We start from the raw sequence: 18,838 nt of genomic DNA, 5'->3' as shown, positions 1-18,838 counted from the left end.
TTCAGTACACTTGCATTAAATAAGATCTTTTTCGATCACGTGTGATGAAAATAACCATTGTTCCTTCAAATAACGTTAAAGGGACAAAACATTAATATAGTTTTATCCTAATTCTATAGGAATAGGAATTCAGCCTTCAGTTGGTGTCTGCATAATTAATATAAGATTCTTATTTGCGATATTAATTTCTTATGAAAAAAATTGAAGGACGGAATTAAAGTGAGTAAAATTATATGTAAAGTTAATAAGTATACTAGAGTCAGACCAAGATAATTTGGCAGCCATTTTGATAGCTCTGCCTGTGCAAGTATTAAGTAAACGTCATAATTTCATAAAAGTTTGACGTTTAAAATAACACTTGCACTGTCTGGTCTGCCAAAATCGCAGCCAACTTATCTTCTGACTATCCCTATAAATAATGCGTAAAGGAGTACAGAACATTCATTAAAAAATACGAGAAGCACTGGTTACGATGATATTGACACTAAGATTCTGAAAAGCGTTGGTTACATAGTTGCACCAGTTATCAGTTATATAATGAACTTATGCATATTAAATGGAGTTTTCCCTGATAAATTAAATATAACTAAAATAGTCCCACTTTATAAAAAAGGTGACAAAAATGACCTAGGGAATTATAGACCAATAGCATTGTTATCAATTATATCGAAAAATTTTGAGAAGGTGATTTATACAAATATCTATATATTCTTCTTATTGAGCTTACTGTGGGACTTAGTCAATTTGTGTAATAATGTCCTATAATATTTATTTATTTATTTATCTACTATTACTTTGAAACCAAAGGATTATTTGCTTTAGAACAAAAATGTAAACAACTTAATAATTAATATTGAAAAAACAAAGATTATGAATTTTAGACAAAGGAAGAACGAATTAGAACAGTTGGATGTCAAATATAATGGACAACAAATTAAAGAAGTCTCCAACACAACATTTCTGGGACTAGTTTTAGACATAAACATGAACTGGCAAGGTCAAATTGACAATGTTTGTAAAAAGTTGAGCCGTTACTCTTATGCACTGTTTATGTAAAAAAAGTTGCTAGCCAGTCCGTTTTATTAACCGCTTATCATGCATACGTGTCTTCTACTCTTCGATATGGCATTATTTTTTGGGGTTATTCGACTAGGATTTCAAAGCTCAGAAAAAATGTCTTAGAGCGACTCATCATCTGCTGCCCACAGTATCATGCAAGTCATATTTTGTAAATTTAAAAATATTAACATTTCCTTGTATGTATATATCTATGAATTAGTAGTTTTTGTAAAAAAAACATCCAGATATCTTTCGACCCTTGCACCATTTGCAGCAGTCAACGTTTGCAACACATGGTCTGTGCTCATCCTTCAAAAACTGCTTTATTGTCAATGCGTTCTCGGTATGGCTCCCAGAGTGTACAAAATATTACCTGAACACATAAGGAGAATGTGTGATGTAGCTATATTTAAAAAATCTGTAAAAGAATTTCTGTCCAGGATGGCTTTCTACTCCTGCGGCGGTATCATGGTCGCATTTTTATCACTTGTCATGTCATGCGTCACTTTCGCACTTACATACTTGTTAGAACGTGACAGGCATGATGACGGATGATAAAAAACCAACCATCTTAGCCCTGCTGTAATGAATTTCTTACTGGAAACTTTGACTGACTAATACATAAATTATTATTATTTTAATCGAAAATTGTATAAAAAAAACTTATTCTTATTATTTTATAGTGACATTGCTGGAAGTTTTAATTAATTGTTAGTTTTAATTGTTGTTAAGTGTTAATTGTATTTTGTTGACATTTAATTCTGTTTGTAATTTAGTGCATGTTACATGCTAATTGATATTATCAATGAAACCTAATTTCGTATGTCCTTGGGTACTATACATACCTAAGTGAAACAAGCAAATGTATAACCATCATATGCAATATCATGTTGTATACACCTATGTTCGACGAATAAAGAATTGTATTTGAACAATGTAATTGTGAATCTGGCAGCTGAAGTAGATAACGCTGTATGGTGCCATACGTTTGGCCATTACACATTGTTCACAACATTACGCATCTTTGTATTAATTTATCAAAGTACCCACCTAAATTATTATCATAGTCAAGTTGAGTAGGCAACTAGCATAATTGTTAAGTATCACTGAAAGATAACATAAAGTTACATTGAAAACACATTGTTTATTAACAATAGTGACAATTTAATAGTTTATCTATACTCTAGAATACTTACAACGGGCAATAATAGGCAATAACTAATAAAAGGTTATCTAGGCGCAGAAAGTTGACATGCGACTAGAAACGCGAAATTGGAGCAGGACAGTTGATAAGGAATCAATTACATTTTAACAATCGTAAATATGACAATGTTTGATAAGCTGCAACTTCAACTACATATATGAGTATTTATTGGCCGGGTGCAGAGGGCTTGGCGGGAAAACAAAAGCGATCGCAGCGCTTAATGTGGCCAAAGTTGTATCAGTAATATAGTTATCTCAGTAACTTAACTGTAGTTGGTAGCTGCGCGCAACTACGCTCCCTACAGGTGTCCACGGAAGACCAGCGTCAGCGTACTACTTCAGTAGGACCTGGCATTATGCTGAGTGTTCACCTTTTTCAGTATATGTAATTATATACAGTGTACAAGTTAGTTATAAGTCATTTTTTCTCTATCTTCCTCTATATGTATTGTATAACTGTGTACTTATACTGAAATAAATGATATTCTATTCTATTCTATAAATTTTTCCCCCTTAAATTTGTAACAAAAGACAGACGAAGAATATTGACATAATAATATTAAATACACAGATAATTTTTACTATTTTCAGTAAAGCTAAAAACCTAATTTGTTTAACATTAGAAACGAATAGATTTCGCGCATTAAACTAATAATAATAATAATTCAGCCTATATACGTCCCACTGCTGGGCACAGGCCTCCTCCCATGCGCGAGAGAGCTTAGGCTATAGTCCCCACGCTAGCCCAATGCGGGTTGGGGACTTCACATACTTACACCTTTGAATTTCTTCGCAGATGTATGCAGGTTTCAACACGCATTAAACTGCAGTATAAAAATGTTTTTAAGGAATAATCTTTAATTCTTTATTTCGTTGCGCTCATTATTCGTGAGCGCCTATACTAAGTTGGCAACGCCCATGTGTTCGGACTCGCCCTTATCGCGCTACAAATAAGATCGTGGCAGATATTTCTGCGGCCTTCGTTGTTCTGCTGGTGACTGTACTATATTCTATATTATCTCTTAACAACAAAAAAAGTGCAGGTCAACAACCTTTGGTAAAAAATTATATAAAATGTAATAAAAAATCGTTTTATAGACTATTTTTTAAATCAATTACAAAGAGTTGTGAAGATGTTGTGAAAACTTTTCTGTAATATTTTGCAAATACCCTAGTTCTTAAGCTACCGAATAAAACCTCTTATACACATGTGCGACCGATTATTGGAAAAATAATCATTAATTGACCAGGTGCACCCACAGAACCTTTTTTTTTATTTCTTTTCTTGACGACCGGTTTGGCCTAGTGGGTAGTGACCCTGCCTACGAAGCTGATGGTCCCGGGTTCAAATCCTGGTAAGGGCATTTATTCGTGTGATGAGCATGGATATTTGTTCCTGAGTCATGGGTATTTTCTATGTATTTAAGTATTTATAAATATTTATATATTATATATATCATTGTCTAAGTACCCTCAACACAAGCCTTATTGAGCTTACTGTGGGACTTAGTCAATTTGTGTAATAATGTCCTATAATATTTATTTATTTATTTATTTATTTTAAATATCAAGGGACACCTTACACAGATCAACCTAGCCCCGAACTAAGCAAAGCTTGTACTATGGGTACTAGGAGACGATAAACACATACTTTTATACATAGAAAACACCCATGACTCGGGAACAAATATCTGTGTTGATCACACAAATAAATGCCCATAACGGGATTCGAACCCGGGACCATCGGCAGGGTCACTACTACCTAACTACCTAGGCCAGACCGAACATCGATTTTAAGGAAGGGCAATTTGAAGAAGTAGGTATGGGGGTGATATGTCTTATCGCGAAACCAGCATATTTGTTTGCTAGTAAATAAATAAATATTATAGGACATTATTACACAAATTGACTAAGTCCCATAGTAAGATCAATAAGGCTTGTGTTGAGGGTACTTAGACAACGATATATATAATATATAAATATTTATTAATACTTAAATATGTACATAGAAAACACCCATGACTCAGGAACAAATATCCATGCTCATCACACGAATAAATGCCCTTACCAGGGTTTGAACCCGGGACCATCAGCTTCGTAGGCAGGGTCACTACCCACTAAGCCAAACCGGTCGTCAAAAACAAGTTTAATTAATCTTAAAATGCTATTTATAATCATATTAACAAACACGGGTGTCCTTCTGAATGCCTAACAACGTTTGGCCTAAAATCACTTGGCCTAACTGCTATGGACTAATGATCACTTGGCATAACAGTCACTTGGCGCAATGATAATTTTGCATAATGTATTGTTTTACCTAAATGTTGTTTTCTAAGCATTTTTGTCCTAATGGTGAGTATCCCTAATGGTTTGTTGCATATTACATGAAATCCCTATTATAGTGTGAACTATAATGTGATGCCCGAACTGTTTTGGCCTAATGGGTACTGCTCTAATTATCAGTCGTCATCATATTATTTTCCATATATGCAGTAATGAACTCGCAAACGAGGTGCGAATTCTGCCTTAATGGTTGGCGCTTGTAAAATTGTCGGTTTTGGGATTGGGACGGTGAAAATATAACGGTAGGTTCGGTTCGTTAGGTATCTTCAAACGGCCGAAGGCCAAACGGCACAGAATAGTCGTCGATATTGTTAACTGTACGCAATTTGGGTGATTAGTGATTACTACCAAAACGTATTATAATTAGGCCATAATAAGGTATGGGCTGTGTGCAATTAGGTATAAAGATGGTTAAGACATATGATTTTTAAGATTTTTAATGATTAGACACAATGATTGTTATGCTATGTAACATTAGGGTATGTTACGATTGTGGTAAGTGTCATTAGGGAAAAACAAATTAGGCCAAAATGAAATCGGCCATTGTGGAATAGGGCAACCACAATTCGGCCATACGAGTGTTAGGGCAAGTGATGGTTATGCCAAATAATGTTAGGCAATGATAATTTAGGCCAAAAAACTTTAGGCATTCCGATATAGATCCAACAAACACAGATTACTTAATTCCAGAGGATATTATGTTAACTTAGAAAAATATATCTATAAAATGAGTAGGAAAGCTTAAGTTCATAAGTTCTGTGAGTTCCCTGACTGGCTGAAGGAGCTGGTGTTGAGACTGGACGATGGTATGTTCTTTGATGTCATCTGAAACATAGTTAATAAGAGTGATTACTAAAATTGTACCGATCAAAAAATATTATAATGGTTTATTGCCGAGTGGTAAGAAGAGACTCAACTGACTGGTTGTGCTGTAAGAATAAGAATTGTTTATTTAAAAGAAAAAACCTTATTAACATTTACAAGATATCCTGCGGCCCCACACTAGGTTATGCCTGTCACGTGGCAGCCAGATTCAGTTTGAAAAAAAGTAGTTACGTAAAGAAGCTAGTTACTCCTGTAACATACAGCCAAAGATAAGGTTCATAAGGGTGCCTTTCGACAAGAGTCAGTAGTTTGCCAGTAGTTGGAGGCAAATTTGTGAGCAATGCAAAAACCATTGTAAGGCAATGGATGACCGTCCGTCCTCAGTTAGTTATTAAGGTTCTCCTGTGTTTTGTAATTCTATTTTTCATGTATAACACAATTTAATGATCAATACCCTTCTATTTGTGTACGGATACATAACTTAAAATAATATTGACCTACCTAGTCCCAGATTGTATTCTGTACCTGATGTGTATGCATTTATATACTTTCTGTCCTAAATTTCGCAGTGCATTAGTGTATACTGTAATACTGTGTAATTTTGTTGTTAAAAAAAAAAATAAAGAGATATGCTATGCTTGCTATGTTATGTTTTCATACATTTGAAACGCAGCTACAGCTACGTTTCAAATGTATGAAAACATAGCATAGCACATCTCTGGTCGAAAGGCACCCTTAAGAACTAGGTAACAAGTAAGAGAAAAGTATGTGTAATATGTAATCTAATATACCAGGCAGAGGTATACGCCATTCTAAAATGTGCGTCGATCAATCTGCAATGCAACTACGGCAAAAATACAGTCTATATCCATTCGGATAGCCAGGCGGCAATCTTGGCCCTAACCTCTGATGTTACTATATCAAGGCTGGTCGAGAACTGCAGGCAGCTGCTGAGCAACCTCGGAGCCAGGAACAAGGTTGTTGTACATCGGGGCGCGGCGGGACGCGAGGCCGGCCAGCCCGCGCGAGCAGGGCTGAGGGGAAGAACTTCAGTCCTGAGCCTTTTTGTGGTATTCCCAAAAGCCTGACGCGGCTCACCCTAAAGACCTACTGTCACCACAAAACCATTCTACTCTGGAGAGAAACTACTGGCTTGAATCATTCCAAGGCTTATCAAGGCCTTCAGCAAAAAGGCGGCCTCAAATGCCTTAGCGCTGTCTAGGAACCAATTGCGCAAATTGGTAAGGGTGCTTACTGGGCACTGCGGCCTAAATAAGCACATGCTCACTATGGGGAAACGTGACATGGGGCGGTGCAGACTCTGCATGGAGGCAGAGGAGACATCTTTGCACATCCTCGCAGAGTGCCCTTGCCTAATGCGCACTCATGACTCAAGCCTAGGCAGACACATATTACGTCCGGAGGATTTAAGGTCTCTCGAGATCAAGAAGATCCTGCAGCTGTTTAAAGTTGCAGGTTTGGATCGAGAATTGTAGTAGGTGGCGATCACAATAGATCAGGAGTGGTTGCAGTGCTATATAGGCTGTAGAGCCTCATATAGCCCCTGACAAAGAAGAAGAATCTAATAATGGAAGAATACACAAAAAAGTTGTCAGTGTGTGTGTGTGCATGCTGTGCTCGAAAACATTCTCGGTTTTGTATTCTTGTTTGGGAATATTCCCCACAGTGAACAGAGAATGTTGTCGAGACACAGAACCTCAGAGGGTATGATTCCTGACTCTCTTTTATCTTTTTAATTGAACTAATTTAGTAATGGGCAAGTATTTACCGTTTGTATCCTATGCAACTCATCCATGGCCTCCGGCAGCAGTGGCTTCACCGAGTTAATCTCCATCATGGTCAAATGGTCCAGTCTACCATAGCTCCCGCCTGCCTTCATCAGTGCATCCATAGACGTCCGCAGCTTTGATGTACGGATGTCCCAAATATCTTTGATAATGGTTTTGATCTCAGCGGCTCGGGGGACGTCTTCAGGGGCTGTTCCGAGGATGAGCTTAGCTTCTACCATGTAGTGTTCGTTGGGCATTTTGGTGAAGAACCTGGAAGAGGAACATAGAAGTAGATCCTTTTGTATATCCGGATATTTTCCTCTACATACGACCTGTAGAGGAACAACCTTTGCCATTCTCCAACGCCAACCATTCTCAACCGATTCTCGTGAAATTTTATGAGCAGCTTTAATGATTAAATATAATTTTTTGTTGATAAAGGTTTTGAAAATTTTCAACATGGCGGAGCCATACATTTACTTTTAAGTTATCCTAGCACAGCCTACAGCACACAGAGCCACTAGTTTTAGTTTTAGTAGGTACTGGATTTTTTAATTTGATTGGTAGAAAGCATTTAATAAATATGATAAGAGTGGTCAGACTTAAGACAGTTTACAATCTTGATATAGTAAATACTAGAAAATAGACTGCCTAATACTGTATTGCTGTCTAATTAATGCATTGTAACGCACAGATCAAATAGATGGCAATATGACGCCAATTAGTTTTAAAAATAGAGCTTTATGTATAAAGAAATAACAAATAAACATATTACATTGTTGAAAAGATACATTCTCAACAGAAATAAACATTTTTATAACAAAAACAATACCAACCTCGAGTTTTTTTCCGCCTCTTTAATTCCTTCTAGAACTTCGATATCCATCCAGTCAGGGGGCACCATCCGGCACTTCTGCTTCTGCTTCAGCATCACAGCCAGCCACAGGGGCACGTTCATGGGCAAACCCGCCCGGAAAGGCCCAAACTCGCCGCATATCAAGTAGATTTTGTCGTAAGTGAAATTCGGTATAATACTAACTATTCGGTTCTCGCCAATGAACTCTATTTCATAAGGATCCATTGTTTACTCAATTTAAAGTTTTTACACTGCAATTTTATCAGTAAAACAAGTAAATAAACAATTATCAAAAGCCGGAAAACAGGTTTGTTTGAGACTTTGAGTTGAGTTTTGACCAGTGTTGCCAAGTGAGCGGAAGTGAATTATCGCATTTGAATGTCAAAATTTTCGTACCTATGAAAGAAAAAAATCGTACGCCTATAAAAAATACACTACCCCTATATTTCTTGCAAAATAAGTTTACATGTCCAATGTATAAACAAAGAAAACGCAATTTTTGTCTAAATTGCTCAAAAATAAGTTTTATATTTGACTGTTTCTGTGATAGATCCAAACGGTTTCAGGAAATTTCGACAGCAGCCGATCACCCTAAAGGTGCTAATTGTAGCTTATTATAAGTAAAAGTGTCATATTTTATTTCAAACGAGTCAGACCAAGCTATGTTGGCAGTTCTTTTGATAGCCCAGCCTGTGCAAGTGTTAAGTAAATCTAAACGTCATAATTCCATGCCGTCACACTTGCATTTTTTAGGCTGTCAATATCGCTGCCAACTTATCTTGGTCTGACTCTAGTATTTTTGGGTAGCATCGTCCAAGGGCTGAAATTATTGTACTTTTGCGTACGATAATGCTCTTTGGAACGTTGCAACGTACTATGTATAGTACGGAAGCCCAAATTATCGTACATGTACGATAATTATCGTACGCCTGGCAGCACTGGTTGTGACAGTTTTGACAGTGAGGTTAGATGTCAAAGAAAAGGCGCGGGAAAATAAAGACGCGTTCAGTTTAATGCAGACTGCAGCGGTTGTCAATCAAAATAAAAATGTATCTTTATTTTTAAATTTATATTATAACTAAGTATTGGTAAACTCTACATTTAAAATAATTTACGCAAGGTCAGAAAAAACTGAAAGAAGTTATAAAACGACTTTTAATTACAGCGCCATCTATCAATATCTGTCCGAACTTTTTGCCCAACATGAGCCTCGTCTTTTTAGAACTCGCTATCGCCGGAAACATGCTGGAAAGATAATTCTATTCTAATAGATGTCGCCAACAACCCCATTTCACAATATTCAACAACACCATTTCTCCAAGATCAAACTTTTTCAATTGGAAACAAAGAAAACATTTAAAAACTAAACAAAAACGATCATTATTTCCAGTACGTGAGAAATTAAAGTCGATTTATGACGCGATCGAAGCAAATGGCTTCGAGCAAAGTGCAAACTCCTAATTACTAGCAGTAAATTAGGGTGGACGGTTGACAATGTCTCAGACGGTTAATATTTATGGGATGACGGGGCCCGGACTTTTGCCTCCCCAACGTCTGTCATAGCATAGACTATAGTTAAGGTTTGTTGAAGGACTTTGTACCTACTAGGGTATTTTATGTGGAAATTCGGGGTTCTGTGTGTCGTAGTTTAAGTTATGGGGCTTATGGGTATCTGTTTTATTAACGTTAATTTAGACTGTTTTGTAGGATACGGTCTCAATGGAAGTTTATTTTCATAACGTCGCAATTTTCCTTTTCAACATGCTTTAATTAAAATAAGTTATTTCATTTGATTAGGTACGACATTAGAATTACATTTAAATAAGTATGGGCGGATAAAAAGATTTTTGTTAACTTGTTCTAGTTCTAGGTGTTTTTTCTGGAGGAGACACATTTTAACGTAAATAAACAGGCCCGTTAATCTCTCACCAGAACGTGTAATAAGTGTGAGTGCGGAAGATTTATAAAATAAAAGGAAACTCGCACGGCAAATAAATAACAAATCTGTCTGCACGAACGAAAAAACACATTGTCTCCTCAGACATCTTTCTCCTTAAATCTGCATACAAATTCGTGAGATCGCGCGCAAATTCACCCAGTCATTTAAAACCCATTCCGTTTGTGGAAAACGCCGTTTTTTGCCCATAAATATGTCTCGGTGACAGTCAGCATAGCACAGCGACATCTGGCGGGGCGCGCGGCGATTCGTACGCTAGTCACGCCGTTCAACAATAGATGGCGCTGTGTGTCACTCAGCGAATTCTTCGTTTCCATTTCCACTGCATTAGGTCTGTGTAAATAACAGTTGGGGTATATATTCTGTGTTCTGATTAAATGTTGCTGCTGTTTACGTGGATGTGTTCGTTCTTTATTTATAGTTTTACTTTTCGCGCCTAAACTTTACGTCGGTATTCATTGATAAGATATTAGGTATATGGCAAAATAATGTTTGTTGTTCATGTTGTTAAACTGTTGTAATTTGTCATTTCTCTCCCTGGAGCTGTGCTCTAAAACGATAGTTCGAATGGCTCGATTGGTCAATTTAGAACCCAACTTTTGAACCAAGTGAGAGCGTTTGTAGCCTAGAGCTAAGAGCGTGCGACTTGCAATCCGGAGGTCGCGGGTTCAAACCCCGGCTCGTACCGATGACTGTTTTGGAACTTATGTTCGTAATATCATTTGATATTTACCAATCGCTTGTAGGTGTAGGAAAACATCGTGAGGAAACCGGACTAATCCCAATAAGGCCTAGTTTACCCTCTAGGTTGGAAGGTCAGATGGCAGTCGCTTTTGTAAAAACTAGTGCCCTACGTCAAGTCCCGGGATTAGACGCCAAGCAGACCCCAGGCTCCCACGAGCTGTCGCAAATTACCGGGACAACGCGAGGGAGAAGAAAAGTAATTTCAGTATTTGGAAGATAAGACCAAGGATTTATTCTGGATAAAAATGGAATAATTAAAAGTAACTTACCACGAATCCACTATCCGACCATAAAATCTGAACGCGCCCATAATAAGTAGCAGTAAGTTGCGCAAGTAAGTAATTATCCAGCTAATTGCTCCCGGTAGGCGCAAATGTGATTTAAATTACTAAGGTTCGGCGGAGATAAGTTAAGAGGTTCAGCGTGTTTGGGTGCAGTTGCGCGGAACCTTCGCGAATTCAAGTTTTATGAAAATATTCCGATAAGACCCGTACGTCTCCGGAATCCGCGCCATGTTAGCGTGGTCCGGATCTAGGCTTAGACCGCGAGCCAGGAACAATTTCTATGACCAATCGCCTCCCGGCTGAAAACTCATGTAGGTATTATGAACCCTCGTGGACGTCAGCTGCCGCTCCGTTGGTGAGTTGAGGGATGGCAGCCACCGAAACACAAAAACAAAAAAAAATTGTCATCGCCTCCCGTTTGATACTTTGTCAAATGATAGTTCGTTAATATAAAAATAATCGGCAGCCGGTTATATCGCGGTGGTAAGAACATCAGCTGGTCGCATGAACATGTAAAAAAATAAGCGCTATACCTGTTATGATAGCAAAATCAAATCATGAAACGTTGCATGTAGCATTTCATCTGGAGTAATCGCCTAAAAAGCCATCAACGGATTACGCAATTTACACATTACGCGTACTTTGCCGCACATAAAGTGGTAGGCGCATTTTTACATGTTCATTTTACAGCTGACGGTCATTCCACCGCGATAGATTAGATTAGATTAGATGATTAGATGATTTATTTCATGAAAGACAATTACATAATAAATTTGCATTGATGTCAAAAATATAAGAATTTCTATCATGATAGAACCAGCATCTAAATAACTATCATCTGACAAAATATCAGACGGGAGGCGATTACTGACGAAATATGCTCCTGGCCCGCGTTCTAGCTGAGAAGCTGAGGCACTCGACAGTCGACACTTCCATTTCTATGACGGTATGATCACATAATGATTTTTATAGAAAATGCAGCGACGGACACCTCGGCCCGGACCGTCCACGTCCTTGCGTGAGACATCCTTTACATATGTTAAGGGCTCATTTAGACGGTACGAGAACTTGTATGCGAGTTTCATTACATTGCGGCATTTGACCGGTTGGCCGAATTGGTTGTAACCTCAATAGTCCGCAATGTAACTAAAATCGCATGCGAGTTCGCGTGCCGTCTAAGGGTCTCCCCAAACTAGTCGACGCCGTTTCGGCAAATCGCGTACGGAAAAAGCTTTATCTCAACGCAATAAGAGCGAATAAGTCGGAAATCGGCTCGGCCCACGCGAAACGACGTCTTTCGACGGGAAAACGGCGTTTTGCCGTAAAGCTGTTCGCATTCGTACGACGCTGTTTGCAGCCTACCGCACACGTTCGCATTCATAAATCTCCTTATACCGCCTTACGGTGCCGGAAAGAGTTGAACGGCTCCGATTACGGCCGAGTACCTACGATAAGGACCGGTCAGAGCTGGCGGAAGCCGATCAGCGTCTTCGACGGCCGAACATAGCTGACGACGGCCGAACAGAGCCGATGACGGCCATAATAATCGTAAAACATTTTTGGATCGAGTCTCAAACGAGGATATCGTAAATTAAATTCACCTTCACTTAATCTATATTGCCACAAAGAATCAACCCACGGTCGCCTCCGCTTTTGCTGCTGTTCTAGCTCTTCCAACAAGTAGGCTACGATAAAAATGCTGGTAAGCCTTTTTTTCCATGCCCGTCTACGTAAAATATCCATCATCACAGGTTATTATATAATATGTAACAATTACCAAGGAAAATAATTTTACAGGTCTGTTCAATTTCAAACTCAGGTTGTTACTAACAACCAGTCTCCAAAAATGAGATTTTCGATTGCCGATCACCCGCTGTCCTACATCTGTTCGTCGGACTCAACGGCTGTACGTGTGCTGTCTGACGTCTCGACGGCAGGACGGAGCACGGGAGAGCCGACCGTCGCTTTACAACTGTTGCGATAGCAAGTCGCAGGCGATCGGGCGTCTCTACGGCCGCAAGGAGGATGAGACTGCTAAACGCAGGTGTCCAACCGCGGAGACGGTCGATCGGCTAAATGCGAATAGTGTGGTGTAAAACACTCGGCGAAAGCCGACTCCGCGTCGACTGGTTTGGGGAGACCCTAAATCAGCCCTAACGCTATTCTATTCATGTTAGGTACTCAATGTAGATTTGATGACATAGACAAAATAAATTGTTAAATTTCATTTGGTGTCTAAATTTAATAACTAGCTATGAAATAGGAGAAACTATATTTTCATAAACTAAATCCAAATTCTAGTAAACTTGTTCTACGGTAGAACTTCTACCAGCACTCTACTAGGTACGCACAAAGTTGAACGAAAAATTTAGTAAATTTAATTAGGTATCTACTCAATAAATGAAACTATGTTATTATTAAATAGAACAACACTTTTATGTAAAACCATGCAATATTAATACATTTTTTATAGAATACATGATGCAATGTATACGAAACAGAAATATAACCACAGATCAGTTATATAACGCAATAATTATGAATAAAAACAATTGAAGCGATCCCTCGAGTTGGCCGCAGCTTAACTTTAACACGAAAGTTGCGAAGTTTTGTGCAGCGGCCGCAGAGATAACAATAATTCACTTAATTACCCTCTTAAACGTATTCACCACAATCTGTATTTGTGACTAAACTTTTTATATAAAGATTCTTTTCACGACTAGCTTCGCCCGCCACTTCGTCCGCATGGAAGTCGTTACAGACTTCCAACCGAGGATTGAATTTCAAAAATTCCTTGCTTATGGCTATGGCGGCTCTGTAATATTTAAAGAATATATGTTTCAATTTTCAAGGATTTTTGGTAAGTATTTAACTGTACAACGGAACTGTTTCCTATACCTACATACATATACTAACCTCGATTTAGAAGTCTAAATTTACATATATATCACCCCCTTTTGGAGAGTTCAACAATATATGAAGTTTTTCAGAATGGTCACAAATATACGGGATGTTTTTTTTAAACTATTTGCTTGATGGTAAGCAGCCTCCGTAGCCTATGTACGCCTGCAACTCCAGAGGAGTTACATGCGCGTTGTTGACCCTAACAACCCTCCCTCCTCTCGTTGAGCTCTGGCAACCTTACTCACCGGCAGGAACACAACACTATGAGTAGGGTCTAGTGTTATTTGTCTGCGGTTCTCTGTAAGGTGGAGGTATTTCTCCAGTTGGGCTCTGCTCTAGATCTAGAATGACATCCGCTGTGCTGTGCCGTACCACACAAGTTTTGAAAAAAATATGTAAATTTTTTTATAAAACGCGTTCGGTTGAATTAAAAATTGCAAATGAAACATCGGACAAACATTTTTGGAAGTTGCGTTATGATACAATGTAATTGCAGGTTACTAGTGAATAACAGTTTCGAATGATCGATCGGGATATGACGAATGAATGAATGAAATTTAATCCAGAAAATTATTTCCATATACATTATACATTTACACATAATTAAATTACATAAAGAATTAAATTAAATTAAAATAAAATTAAATCAAATTAAATAACATCCGTCCGATAGGGACCGTGATTACCTTGTATATTGTTTTTGAGCTCCCGATATTTCGACGCAACATGCATCTTGTTCACGGATACCCGTGATCACGGTCCATTCCATATCCCGGTCGATTTAAGTACTTAGTGAATAGTTGGGGGCAATTTCCTATAAGATTCTTGCCCAACTTTACGCACTTGCAGTACACTCAGCGTTAATTGACTTTCTTATTAAGTAAAGGTTTTCATATCATTAATAGTAGAGTATGAAACAACGCTCCAAAAGTATCTACCACCCTCGAATACTTTACCAAATAGAAATATATCTCGACAGTTGGCGCTCAAAAGTATCTGCAACCGTTTAATTGTTCAATACATATAACAATAGGTATCTCTTTTTAGGGTTCCGTAGCCAAATGGCATAAAACTAAACCCTTATAATTTCGCCATGTCCGTCTGTCTGTCTGTCCGAGGCTTTGCTCCGTGGTCGTTAGTGCTAGAAAGCTAAAATTTGGCATGGATATATAAATCAATAAAACCGACAAAGTCGTACAATAAAATCTAAAAATTTAAGTTTTTTAGGGTACCTCCCCTACACCTAAAGTGGGGGTGAATTTGCCTATTTGTTTAACTGGGGTGAAAGGTACCGTTTCATCCCTTGGTTAACAATTTACTATACTTTAAGCTCCAGTTTAGCTTATTGTGACGGAAGAGTAACTACGGAACCCTACACTGAGCGTGGCCCGACGTGCTCTTGGCCGGTTATTTATTTAAGTAGCACTCCTCCGATTTTGACCGAGAATTTAGCCCCCTTACTTTTACGATCACAAAATCATTTAGATTTCCACATCCCCAGTTAAGACGTTAATTACCACGGATGGACGAGCCTGATATACCGTTATGATCCGCACGATTTATCGGCCAACAAGTCGCGCAACTTCGCCGATTCCGATGAGTAACGCGCCGAATGTTGCCCAACTCCCGTTTGATTTGCTTGGATACGTTTAATGGTATTAAAATATTACTCGAGTTTAATGAACCGAGGGCTTTGATTGGTGCGCTTGAGGGTGGGTTTGGATGAGTTCTGAGCAGGGATTCGTTGGTTGTATAAGATGTGTAAAGTCTAAGAAAAAAATTAAGAAGCACATGTAGACATTTTCATGACAGTTTTCGCTGAGAAGAGAGAAAGTGATGTAGTTTCTGAATGAGGGCTACCATTTTTGTGCTCACCAGTTGGCGCCACTGTCGAGGGATGTCCGAAGTACAGCTGGTAAAGTCGTTGTTAATTAGGGTGCTTAAATGCCGGCAACGCACTTGCCTATGCTGTTTTTCCATGGGCGGCGGCAATAATGCTCGTTTGCCTCCTATATAAAAAAACAATTCGTTTTAGGTAAAAAAAAGTATCAAGCAGAAACGTTGGTAGCAGATGCTAGAGTACTGGGCTAGCGATCCAGTTGCCTGAGTTCAAGTCCTATTCATATTTATTTCGTAAATTATGCATGATACATTACACGTCAACAAATTATAAATATAAGATTAACACTTAATACATTTTTGACTATTATTAATAAAATAGATAGTTAAAAATACATATTAATCATACAATGTCTGATTATTAACAAGAATAATAATAATAGATATAATTCTACATGACATTAAAGCTCTCCAAGAGGCCTCTACGTGTTGGATCTATATCCCCACGCAAGCCTATCAAAAGACCGGGATTTATAGGCCCGTGAAATCCAAGGAAATAGATATAAAATAGAAAATAGATATAAAAATTAAAGGAAAATAAAATTCAATTAAATGTCACAGAATACTCCGATGTCATAAAATGCATTATTAATAAGCCATTTCTTTAATTTCTCACCCTAGACAGTAATATTTCAAATTTATTCTAAGTTTAATTCGTTTTAGAGTTATACTTCTTATAAAATCAATGAATCTTTAGTTTGAGGAAGATTGTAACGGATGAAGAAATAAATTGAAGTTTCGCCGATGGCCGTTGGAGTGGATAGGCTTTTGAGGGGCGAGCATGTTTTGGAACACGAAGCAAAGGAACCCAACAAGGTGGGTTGACGATTAGTTTTAAATCGCAGGTAGTTGTGCAGATTCTGGCATGAAGAAGTGTAAGGAGTGGTTGCTCATTTGATTAGAGTTAGTGCTCTGGCCTAGTACTGCGGTTTGGGAATCATATACTTAGGTAATATTTATATTGTTTTCAGCTTGGAGGATTTAACATGTGGAAAACCTCGGCCAATGGTCATACTTATGTATTGTATGGACTAACGTTTATCTGACATGGATATTTGTACGTAACGTTTGACGTGCCCCGCAAAAATCGGCAGACTGTTTTCTGCAGAAAATTACAGACGAGGCATCTCCAGTTGTTAAATCTTTCAAGGTTTTCAGTGTTAGGAGTATTTTATTAATCGAAAACAAAACCTTTTTTTTCTAATGATTATTTAAGCTAGCTAATTTAAAAATCAATTCTGTAACTGTCATGTCAGTGTCAGTATGTTTGAAAGATGTGAGTTGATGATTGATGAATTCGTTTATTAAGTTCTTGATTATTCGTAAGGATATTTATAAATAAATATTATAGGACATTATTACACAAATTGACTAAGTCCCACAGTAAGCTCAATAAGGCTTGTATTGAGGGTACTTAGACAACGATATATATAATTTATAAATACTTAAATACATAGAAAACACCCATGACTCAGGAACAAATATCCATGCTCATCACACGAATAAATGCCCTTACCAGGATTTGAACCCGGGACCATCAGCGCCGTATGCTGTGCGTATTGTTGTTACTGTTTAGTGAGTGATTGTGGTCATTTTCTAGTATTTATCCTGGTGTATTTTTGACACCGCGAACTACTGTGGGTAAGTCCATTAAGCCTTACAAAATACGTCTTCATAGCTTATTTATTTTATTTTTATTTTAGCTTCTAGGTAGAAGCAGCCAACGTGACTGATATACCTGGCTAAATCTTGTTGGTAGACGAGCAGTCTCTTGAAAACTTTGGAAAACATTAAAATATACTTCATTTGTACAGCAGTTTTTGCACTGCAGCTCCCGCGCAACGCGATACTGAAGCATTCTCTACATCATTATTAGCTTTCAATAATAAAATAAACGACATCACTACACAGTTTGTAGAAAAAAGAACATTTGATGGACTTCACAAAGGATTACTCTTGCTAGACCGGGCCGGGGCCGGGCCGGAGCCGGGCCGGAGCTTCCAGTGCTTCGTTTTCTATTAAAGCACCACGTGATCACCGATCAGCCGTCATAGAAAATTACGTGTCGGACTTCTCGGCCCGGACCCAGCCTGGTCTAGCGTGAGTCATCATTTAATAACTCTACTTCACTACGCGCTGTTTTCCGAAAGTAAAAGCACGGGTTACTATCAAAAATTACCTAAATCTCTAGTTATAAGTGGGCCTAGTTATCTGTAATAATAAAAGCACTTATTTATTGGCTTTGAAGGGCCTATGGGCCTAGCCGAGATAACCATCGTACTCGTACATTAATACACGCTAAGGCTATAGAAAAAACCGGCCAAGTGCGAGTCGGACTCGCACAGGAACGGTTCCGTACCATTATCTATAAAAACGGTCACCCATCCAAGTACTGACCCCGCCCGACGTTGCTTAACTTCGGTGATTGGATGAGAAGAACCTCGAGATTGAAAAAAGAAATATTTATTTTATTCTGTTTTTAGTGTTTGTTATTATAGCGGCAACAGAAATACATAATCTGTAGAAATTTCCACCGGCTAACTATCACGGTTACCCGTAACTAACGTAACCCGTAAGTTACGGGTATATAAAACTATAATAAGACCAATCCTTTGTAACCGGCTAACTAAAGCGGTAATAACTAAATAAAAACAGGTTCTTACAGTAAAAATATAATTGTAAAAAAAATATGTACAATAAAATAAACTAATATCTGTCAGTACGCGACTCTACACCAAAACAATAAAATATCGTCACTGGCCTTAACATTCTTGAATCTTCATCGAGCCAAACGATGAATACTGGCAGCAGGTGCTACTGAAGGCTACGCGGGCCCACCAAGCGCAAGCAGATGAAAACTTCAGCAGCAATTATCAAGAAATAAGTAGTCTTCAATTTTAGATAAGAAGAAAGGGCTGCAACAATCGTGCGTTCTTAAATTTCGGGTCGGAACCTAACCCAAGCCTCATTCTGT

At 38.1% G+C, this 18,838-nt stretch overlaps 1 protein-coding gene across 1 annotated transcript; it reads right to left on the bottom strand.

Annotated features, from left to right (window-relative positions):
• Nucleotides 1–4,227: 4,227 nt before the first annotated feature.
• On the bottom strand, nucleotides 4,228–8,835 carry LOC133521669 (probable DNA replication complex GINS protein PSF2). The gene is made up of 3 exons (XM_061856755.1): nucleotides 8,057–8,835; nucleotides 7,220–7,490; nucleotides 4,228–5,430 (listed from the first exon to the last, which is right to left on the bottom strand). Exons 1-3 carry the CDS (start codon nucleotides 8,299–8,301, stop codon nucleotides 5,353–5,355), a joined length of 594 nt encoding a protein of 197 aa, XP_061712739.1. The 5' UTR covers nucleotides 8,302–8,835; the 3' UTR covers nucleotides 4,228–5,352.
• Nucleotides 8,836–18,838: the final 10,003 nt, after the last annotated feature.

Source organism: Cydia pomonella, chromosome 9 (genome assembly GCF_033807575.1).
Source record: "Cydia pomonella isolate Wapato2018A chromosome 9, ilCydPomo1, whole genome shotgun sequence".
Classification (NCBI taxonomy): Eukaryota; Metazoa; Arthropoda; class Insecta; order Lepidoptera; family Tortricidae; genus Cydia; species Cydia pomonella.
The sequence above is the reverse complement of the archived record's forward strand: the minus strand, read 5'-3'. Positions and strand labels throughout refer to the sequence as shown.